Consider the following 9932-nt stretch of genomic DNA (forward strand, 5'->3'; position numbering starts at 1 on the left):
TGCAAAACATTTCATCGACATTGTTGTGTTTGTTGGGGAGAAAACTTACAAACATACAGTACAGCACTTCAGAGTCACACTGCTAGCATCGAAGATTTATGTAAATTTGACGAGCTGAACGCATTCTGTACTGGACAGGAGACAGGCACGAGATTGATTGACAATGGTCTACAGCCAATCAGGACGCAGAACGGCTGTAAAAAAAAAAAAAAAAAAAAAAAAAAAAAAGCATGCGAAGTTGCACAAAAAAAAAATTGCGAGGCCACGAAAGGTGAACCGTGTTATAGCGAGGGACCACTGTATATAAGAAGTTTTTATCAACACATTTACCTTTATTTTGGCAGTTGCGGTCCTCCGTATCATAGAGCTACATGTTTCGTCATTTTGCCTCTAATTAAAATAAAAAACAGCAATAATTTGTACCAAAAATAAATAGATAAATGTAACAGTTTTTTTAATTAAGTTATTCTGACATCTTGTGAAGATGCAGCAGTAAATAAGAATCAGAATGTGAAAGCTAGAAGGAGTGAGTGAAGATACCTGAAAAAGTTAAAGGTGATTTCCAAGTGAATATTTCACAATAAAAGCCCCATTTGTGTGACGTAGGAGTTTATTTCAGATTTCCATGAACATAATTTTACATAGTACTATTGAAAAGAATGCAGTTAATAAATTATTAATATGCAAAATTCTATACTTTAGGAAATTTTGTTTCTGGCACATTTTTTTTTTCCACAAAAGTCTTCACCACAAAAGTGGCAGAAACAATCGCCCATAGAGCTGCACATTTGTAGATTTTGGGGGGGATGTTATGGGTGATATGGGATAGTAGTTTGGTAAAGTGTGAAATAAGTCTTCAGTATAAGTATACTAAAAAGAAAATGATCAAAAAAACATGAGTGACAGATATTTTGGTGAAGTCACGATTACAAACAAAGTTTTCAATCAAACAAAACAGAAGTGCTGAGCTCGGTGTGACTGCAAAGGTGACACGAAGTTGAAATACAAATAGATGTTGACGGTTTCCTGAAGCTCTTATTTTGAAGACGCCACCTTCTTTTCCGCTTTATTTCGCGGTGGCTTGACTAAGGAGGGAAGAGACGTCCATGATGACAACTTTAAAATACCGATGGTAGCAGCAGGTCGGGGTTTACCTGGTGGATTTCACCTCCGCGGAAATGTTCACGGGTCATCGTCGCGTCAAGTATCGGCTGCGTTTTGGAGCAGCGTAGCGGGCCGACGTCGGCTTGCTGTCCGGCTAGCATGAGCTGGGGCTGGCGTCGCTGCTGTTTACATCCAGTCCGGGCCATGGGCCTGGAGAGCTGCGTTAGCTAACCGCGCTACTCGCGCTGCTCCGGGGAAGGTGTCACCCTAAAGTCCGCAGTGTCAGGATCGGGGAGGTCCGCCCCAACCGCCCACACCTCAGGGGTAAGATCCCCAGCTGTTTGACAACAGCAAAACATCTGTAACAGGCAGGTTTTAGGAGGCATCTGAGTGAACGGGCCTACCTGTTAGAGGAAAAGCTGACATAACTTATCGATTAATTAGTTGGGTTTTTTTCTCATCCATCAGTCACTACAGCCATATCCTTAGTCATCAGATATAAATTATTGTGATATTTACATTTATTTCCTGTGTATTATTTAAAAGTAGCTTATATTTTACTGCTTGTCCGGCTAAATAAATAAAATAATAGTAAGCTACATCTACATCGAAATTTGATTAGAAAGGACGATACCGTGAAACTAAATCCTTTATCGTCTTATATTTCTTGGATAGGAGCTGGCTTTCATGTCACGATTATCACGGATAAAAAAAAAAAAAAGAACAAAATGCAAATTTAAAAAAAAGGAATGATACTTCGTGTCTAACTTTATTGATTGCGTGGCTTTTGGGGGGAAATGATTCAAAAATACAAAACAGAAATGCATCATGGTCAGTCTGTAATCAGTCATAGCTGTACAAGGGCAAAAAGAAGGATAGTGTAATTGAATGATGGATTACAGTGTCACTGTGGGCCAATCACTGTTACTGATAATCCTGGAGACTGACAGCAGAAATTTAAAAAAATAAAATAAATTTTCATTGATTTATCGTAATGTGTTCATGCTATAAAGGTCTATGCAGATCTGCGTTTGTATGCTTATTTTCTAATACATTTTTTTTTATTATACCATTTACCTGTAAACTCATATTAATAACAAACAGGTCATATGACCATCCATTGTTTACCAACACTGAACTGATTGTTTTTGTCTGTTCCATAAATATTCTTTAAGTTGCACATGTGGCTTTAAATGTTAACTTATTTGTTACCCACTAACAAAACAGCTCTTAAAGTTTCAGTTGCTCTGGTTTGACTGTTTTCAGTTTTCAGTCTGTGTGTTTTTGGGGTGTTTTTCTTTAATCACTGGGAAGCTGTGCTAACTGGATCACAGGGTTTTGCTCGTCTGTGTGTTGCAGTGATGGATGTGTCCTCCCAGGATCCTCCTCTCATGGCGATGGACCTGTCAAAGAGCTACAACCCACTGACCCGCAGCCACGCTGAAGCCATGGACCTGGCCAAGAAGCCCGAGTGGTACCACAGACGCCCAGTGAGCACAGATCTCGCCTCCTCGTACAGATCCAGAGCCTCCTCCTCCTCCTACGGCTCGCTCTCCACGCAGCCAGGAGCGCCCGTGCGCTGCAGGGACATGGAGGACGGCCCAGAGTCTTTGGGGGGCTACATGAACTCGACGCTTGGTCCAGGGCTGGATCTGTACCACGACGGAGTCCATGGCAGCCTGTGGCATCGGGGTTTCTGTGGGCCCGAGCAGAGCGGTGGCCCCGTTCCTGAAAGCAGCGGTGGAGAGGAGAGCGACAGCGGCTCTGATGTCATCTTCCTCGTGTCCGCTGCGAAGGAGCCGCTCCTGTGCGGCTCTTTCATGCAGGACGGCGTGGCACACATGGTGGAGCCCCTGTCCCCCGCCGCGTCCTCACTCGACGAAGAGCGAGCGTGCTACCACCTACCTCAGCCTCTGAGCTCGCCCAGCCCTGACAGCTCGTACTCGGAAGATTCCTCGGACAGCTCGGTGGACATTCCTGTACATCACACCCGGCCCGTCGTCCTCCTATCCGACCTCGGTGCCGTTTACGCCAACACAGCTGAATCTGCGGTCGACATCTCCAGCGATGACAGCGACATCATCGAAGTTTCTGTCACTGATCAGAAGAAGAAAAACAAATGCTACCAGAAGACTCCTCCTCCTCAGAGTGAGAGCGAAAAAGCGCCGCAAAGCGAAGTCCGCCGCAGCGCTAGGATACGAAGGCCGGCCTCAGAAATCCCGCCGCTCACCTGTAACGTATCTCGTCATAGCTTGAGCAGGCGAGTCAAACACGACGCTGTGGGTATATACAACGAGAGCTGCGACTCCGATGAAGTGATGGACTACGTCTTGAGGGTGTCTAGCTCAGACGAGTTGCTGGTGAAGTCGCCACAAAGGGCAAGAAGCCATTCAGAGGAGTCTGACGCAGATGTTGGGACGGACAGGAAGTCCCCGCAGATTGAGACGCAGCATCAGCGCGAAGCTTCAAATGCAAAAACCGTTAATCACAAACGAAAGAAGCCGCTTGCAGTTCCTAAAACAAAAGAGTTAAGAAGAACAAAACAGAAGCGTAGGATCCCGCCACCATCGCCGCCACCGCACCAGAATGCTTCAGCCTGTAGGAGTGCGGTGGCGAGCAAAAAAACTGTCGCAAGGTGGCGGAGGAAACGCCGCCGTCAGACTGGGCCTTCGTCTCTGTTTTCTCCGACAGAGACTGAGATCAAGCTCAAATATGTGAAAACTAAAGAGGACAAAAAGGAGAAGAAATCGGGCGGTTTCTGCCCGTTTGTTCACCTGGAGCGGCGAGCGTGCACTGTGGTCAACTACCGGGAGGAGGAGGCAACTGTTCGGAGCAGCGAAGGAGGGAGGCGGGCTGCTTGCAAGTCTCTGTCCGGGTTTGTTCCCAACACTTCCTGTTTTCAGCCGGGTCGGCTCAGCTCAGACAGCCGGTGCGAGTCATCGCTGTTCTGCTGTCTGTGCGGCCACACCGCCAACGTCATGGGCCTTGGGGACCTTCACGGCCCCTACTATCCCAGCGTGGACGCCCAGAAGGAGGAGCTAAACGGACTCTCTAAAAGCCGAGGGGTAAATCCCTCAGACGACAGCAGAGCTGCTGATGGCAACGCCTCCCCAAAGGTGCCTCTTCACCTGGATGAGTGCTGGATCCACGAGGACTGCGGCATCTGGTCTGCCGGCGTCTTCCTTATCCGAGGAAAGCTGTACGGGTTGGAGGAGGGAGCGCGGCTCGCGCAGGAAACGGTGAGTTCTGAGAACATATGATCCTTATCACACGATTTTCTTTTTTTAATCTATTGAAAGTCCCAAAGATGGTCGTGTTTCTTATGAACATTCACAGTTTCACATTATGAGGTCAGTGTATGAGCAAGTAGCTCCTCAAAGCCCAAACACTGAGGTACAGACTTTTTTTTTCTTTTCTTCTCATGGCTCTGCGTGATGTCATAAACAGTGGATATCCCTCATGGGGTCATCTCCGACACACAGCCAATCAGAAGAAAGCTGGCTTAAAGTGAGGAGGAGATGTCTGTTCTGAGAGCCAGCCATAAATATGGATTATTCTGAACTGTTTAATCATGCAGAGCTACTCTATCAGAGAGCCAGAATAAATATATGAATATTTTTATAAATATTTTTTTTTCTTTTTTCTTTTTTTAGATTTGTTCCACCTGCCAGCAAACAGGCGCAATAATGGGCTGTTTCCAGAAGGGCTGCCCCAGGAATTATCACTACAGATGTGCCATCCAGTCGGGTACGAGTTCAGCACTTCGGTGATGCTCAGTACTGACTTTCCTTTGGTTATTTCATGTCCTGCTTTTGTTTTTCCAGGCTGTGTCCTCAATGAGGATAACTTCTCAATGAGATGTCCAGAGCACAAGGTAAAAACATAGCAATGAGGTGGAGTGTGAGGAGCTGCTTGGCCTGCAGGGGTCACTGTTGCTGCTTTTTGCAGATGTTTAAAGGCGTGTGTGAAAGTAGAGGGACGTTTCCACATGCTACACACAGCGAGGCCAAAGAAGCAGTTTGAAATTTAACTGGATATTAAAACATTTTAGTCTGTTTTTTTTTTTGTTTTTTTTTAATTATTTAACAGAAGAGTTAAAATCAAAAGTGCATGTCCAGTGTCTTTTCCTTAAATGCCTTATTAAATGGTTATAAGGAGGTCGTACTTTGATTCATTTAAACGGCTGTCTCTCCAGTGGATTTCTTCCCAAACTCCATCATCTTGTAACTGCAGCTGGCGGCAGTAGTCTTTGTTCTGCTCCACCTGCTTCACGAGGCCCTCGAGCCTGCAGAAGATCTACAGAGCAGAACAAGCGCTGCCGATGCCAGCTGGAGTTTGAGTAAGTGTGTCAGTCGCAGCAGCCACATCTGGAATTTAAGCCTCAGCTGACTTAGAAAGCAGTCCACCTGCTGTAGGATGAAACCAGAGGTCAAAACTGGACCCTGTAGCAGGCTGAACGTTTATTTCTGCTGTAAAGTTGCACGTTGGGGACTGGCTCGCTGTTGAAGCCTCAAGTGGACGTTAGAGGAACTGCAGCATTTGACCCCATTAGCATTAGCCTCGTAGCTGATGCTGTCTAAAAGCTCAGCACGAGTTAAACGTTTGCTCTTCTTTTTGTTTTTCTGAGCTGTTTTTGTGAACGTCCTGATTTTGGCATTTTATTTGCGGCTGATGTTCGTTTGTCTCCAACAGAACAAACTGTTCATAAGTGCGACCAGACAGCAGAAGAGGTGACACAGAGGACACATGAGGGCACTGGAGGTTTGTACTGTCGACCTTTACTTTTATTTTAAACCAGGACATGAAACTTGGGTTTAAGAGTCCTTTTTTTGTGGGTGTGTGGGCTGGATGTGCAGCAGTGCTAACACTGTTTATTAATGCATTTTAAATTGATAAATGGAATCTGGGGACTTTGAAGAGCTTATTTAGGACCAAAAGTTGTGTCACGTATCCAAATAAGGTGAATTCAAAGCGTTAAAAAGAAAAAAATCGTGTCCTTGCCTGACGTCGTCCTCCTGTGTTTGTGTCCTCAGATCTCCTCAGGGTGCGACGGGAGCTGCCTGACTTCACCTCAGCTGTTAATCTTTCTTTTCCCCCTTGTTTTGCAAACACTAATTAAAGTACGTGTGTGCTCGAGCAGAAGAACAAACCTTCTGGTAAGGTTTCACCCATCACGGCAGACAGATGGAAGCAGGCGGCCACTTTGGGTTTATTTTCAGTAAGAAGTGTCTTTGGTTCTGTTTCTGTAGGTCTTTAACAGGCACTTACCCCAACTGGACTGAGCTGAGATGGTTTGTGTTTATTTATTCCTCCTCTTGGAGATCCACACTTGGACTAGCCACAAAGATAGTTTATAATTTGAACATTACGTTAGATTTTAAATAAGCTTTATTGATGTACGGTATAGAGTATAATATCTTTATATGAGGCCACTTTTTTCTACTGTTTTTGTACTACTTTTCTATTCCTGTTCAGTCATAACATAATTTATTTTCCTCCAGTTGCATGCACGGCTGTTTGCTATGGTGCACTTTATAGTCTAATTTTACTAGTTATTACTCAGCTGTTATTTATGTCCGTCTGTTCTTCCCTTTTCTACTTAAATTATTTAAATTTAAATAAAGCTGCACTAAGCTAAGATTCACAGTTAGAAACGAGGGCGTCCTGTCCTCACTGATGGAGATAACAAGCTGCACATTCACCAGAGTCAAGCACATTTCATTCAGCGGTGTCAGGAGTTTGTTTTTCTCCAAATAGAGGAAAAGATTCAACCCATTAAAAAGATGTTTATCAGTGTTTATCTCACATAGAAGGATTTTTTTAAATAATAAAAATAAAGGAAAGTTAAAGGGTCTGTTCAGTCAAATCACACGTTTATTTATAGGTTTGAAATTTGGGTGATGGGAAAATGCTGAACTAAGATATAAATGTAAAGCTTCTGGGATACATGATAGGATATTATTACCACTGAAGGGGGTGGATTAAATGCATAGCTGAGGTGGGTGATTTTACTTTTAATGCTAGGAGTTTTACAAAAGGCAAAAAACCCTTGCAATTGAGAAAACACCCAATTAATAAATGTATTTTAAAAATCTACAATATTTATGGTAGTAAAGTAAATAAAGTAAATTTACACCCCAAAAATTAGTTTAATCAGAAATGCAGATGGAAGATTTATGATTTATGTGAATTTTACAAGGCAGAAACTTGCAATTCCCTGTAATCTAAGAATGACATCATATCTCATTTTATTGTATATTTGGGAAGAAATTTACACTTAAATTCCTAAAGTTTGTATTTTTTTTCTGACTTAAGCGTGAACATTGCTTTCTTGCCAGCCCCTTAATTATCATCGACTTTCAATAGTCTTTTTTTAAGGTCTATTTTTTTTCAACTGTCAATTCATTAGCGCCACCTGCTGGCAAAAGTCAGTCGGGCTCTGTAGCCCAGTAAACAGCAGTTAGTCAGTGCTGACTTCTATCAATTTCCTGTTATTTAAGGCTAGGTGATAAACAAAAGTGTTTTGTGTCTTAAGTGTGAGAAACTTCACCTTTAAAAATTGGTTTGAATAGTTTTGTCAGTCCTGATAATTTTAATTTTGGCCAAAACGTCTCTGGTGAGCACAAGAATTTTTTTAATTCCAGGAAAAATATTTGGAAATGTTTGTATTACTAGTAACTAACTCTATACCACCGATGCTGAGCCCAGACAAAAACCAGTTTAGTTGTTTGTATAATGATGAATTTGGAAAGCTAAAGGGCCATTACAGTTTATTTCAGCTGTTGTATTCAGCCTTTGCAATACAATGGAAGCTATGTTAAGCAGCTATGAAAATAAACAGTTTTAAAATATAAAACAAATTTTTAAAATCTAAGAGAAAACGTCAGAATTTCCAAAACAGGCAGCCTGAGGAGGTTTTGGTGATTAAAAAGTTCAGCGAATGGGTAAAAAAAAATCAAAAATGTGATTTAACTTTTGCCAGGGTCTATGCATTGTCCTCAATAATGATAATAATATCATTATCAATAATATTAAAATTAATAATAATAATGATCAGTTGTGATTTGGGTGAATTGACCCTTTAGCAGTGCTGGAGTGGCCTAGTGCAGCTTTGACTGTCCGTCTGTGTTTGTCGTTACTGGACTGAAATGTTTAAAAAGCTTTTAAGGAAACGGTCCGTTTGGTTTCATGCCTGCACTTCCTCTTAATTAATTACTAAATCGTTAAAGTTATATAATAAAAGTCTGTTAAACTGAAGCCTCGTCTGTGTTTTGAACTGGAAATGCACGAATGATTTTGAGCTTCGCCAAGTTTATTAATGTTGTTCATGCCGAAATTTCATTCCTGCTCCCACACAGGAGCAAAATGGTTGATGCTGCAGGGCAGGTAGTGAGTTCGGCAAAAAAACATCTGAAGAGTTTTATTCTCAGACTTTAAGTCTTTCTGCTGATAAACAACTGAAAACATCCTGCTGCTGGTATCTGAAGTTTAACGATCAGAAACAAACTCTCTTTAATAGAAGACGATCGTAGGAGATTATTTCACTCCAAGTCTTCAAAGTATTTGTAACCAATAAGTAAGACGTGAGTTTAATTTCAGTAATGTTAACTTCTTTATTGTAACATCTTTCTTTTTCTTTGTGGGCGTTAGTGTGAAGGCAGGACTAGTTTTTACACACAGTCTGAAGTGCTGATCAGTGGCTCTGCTGCTACCTGTCCATGTGTCTGATTAGTCAGATGCTGCTGGCGCGGTTGCTTTCATGTGAACACACTCTGCTTGTCAAGATAATAACCACCTTTCTATGACTGCTTAGTCTGACTCCAGATGTTAAAGTGACGCCAGATAACCAAATCGTAAGGCTGGGTCAAATCTGGTGGCCTCTGTTTGTGGTTTCTTAGCGTGGCTGCTATTTTAGATGTCTCAGAAGCCCCGTTGTCATCACTAGTTAACTTGCGATGGGCTTGATTTTCATTTTCGGGAAGAAGATAAACTCAAACGGACTCAAATCTGGCTTCAAAGCTGCTCAAACCAACTCAATTGTAGCTGAAGATGGGGCTCTCATTACCAGAGATGATCCTCCACATGAAAGCCATGTCAGCTTCTTCAGTTTCAACCAAATGTGTTGATGTTTACCATTGAAAGCTTTCTGAACAGGACTTCCAGGGAATGATCTAAAAATGTCCAGTAAGGCCTGAGAAGGTGACCCTGAAGGTGAGCCGGGCCAAACTTAAATCAGGTAAGGCTTTGATTTTTATAGACCTGCACCGATCGTCTCAGAGTTGTTCCCTGGTGGTAGAGGACATGTGGGCCGCAAGCTGCTGCATCGCTTATGTTCAACAGTTTATATCTGAAGCTCCGTTTGACTCATTTGGATAGAAATAGCCTTCGTGTCACAGAGATGGCTTCTATATTTGGGAGTTTCTTACACCTCTGCTTCGTCACATCATCATCATCGGGCTGCTGGTCTCACCTGCTCAAAAAGCCTGGCTGTTGGAGACGGTGGCGGCGGTAGTGGCATAGCGATGGCGTTATTTTTGCATGTGCAGCTGTGCTGTTTGAGGTCATTTGAATATGAGAAAATGGAAATTTTCAGCATTTAATCAGAAGACACTGTTAGTATGCCTGCAGAAGCTGCATCCAGGCGCGTAGACCCCCATCTCCTTTAGATGGTCTGAGAAAGCCGAACGTTGAACTTCAGTTGGACTGTTTGGATGTTCCAGTGAAAGAAATGGTAACTAAACCTTTAGTCACAGCTGTGATCATCACATGAGCTAAAAATGAAACATTTCCTTTGCATTTTCATTGGTTCATTTTGATCTTTCGATGAC

The 9932-nt window shown here is 42.7% G+C and overlaps 1 protein-coding gene across 2 annotated transcripts; it reads left to right on the forward strand.

The window, feature by feature from the left end:
* Positions 1 to 702: 702 nt before the first annotated feature.
* On the forward strand, positions 703 to 8361 carry LOC113020256 (uncharacterized). 2 transcript variants are annotated; one of them, XR_003272177.1, is made up of 7 exons: positions 703 to 1428; positions 2464 to 4343; positions 4758 to 4851; positions 4929 to 4978; positions 5797 to 5865; positions 6138 to 6260; positions 6354 to 8361. XR_003272177.1 is itself a non-coding variant. In XM_026164053.1 (6 exons), exons 2-5 carry the CDS (start codon positions 2466 to 2468, stop codon positions 5836 to 5838), a joined length of 2064 nt encoding a protein of 687 aa, XP_026019838.1. In that variant the 5' UTR covers positions 703 to 1428; positions 2464 to 2465; the 3' UTR covers positions 5839 to 5865; positions 6138 to 8361. The 2 variants fall into 2 exon arrangements, 1 of the variants encoding a protein (XP_026019838.1); XM_026164053.1 differs by having other exon boundaries at positions 6138 to 8361.
* Positions 8362 to 9932: the final 1571 nt, after the last annotated feature.

This window comes from Astatotilapia calliptera, chromosome 4 (assembly GCF_900246225.1).
Source record: "Astatotilapia calliptera chromosome 4, fAstCal1.2, whole genome shotgun sequence".
NCBI lineage: Eukaryota > Metazoa > Chordata > Actinopteri > Cichliformes > Cichlidae > Astatotilapia > Astatotilapia calliptera.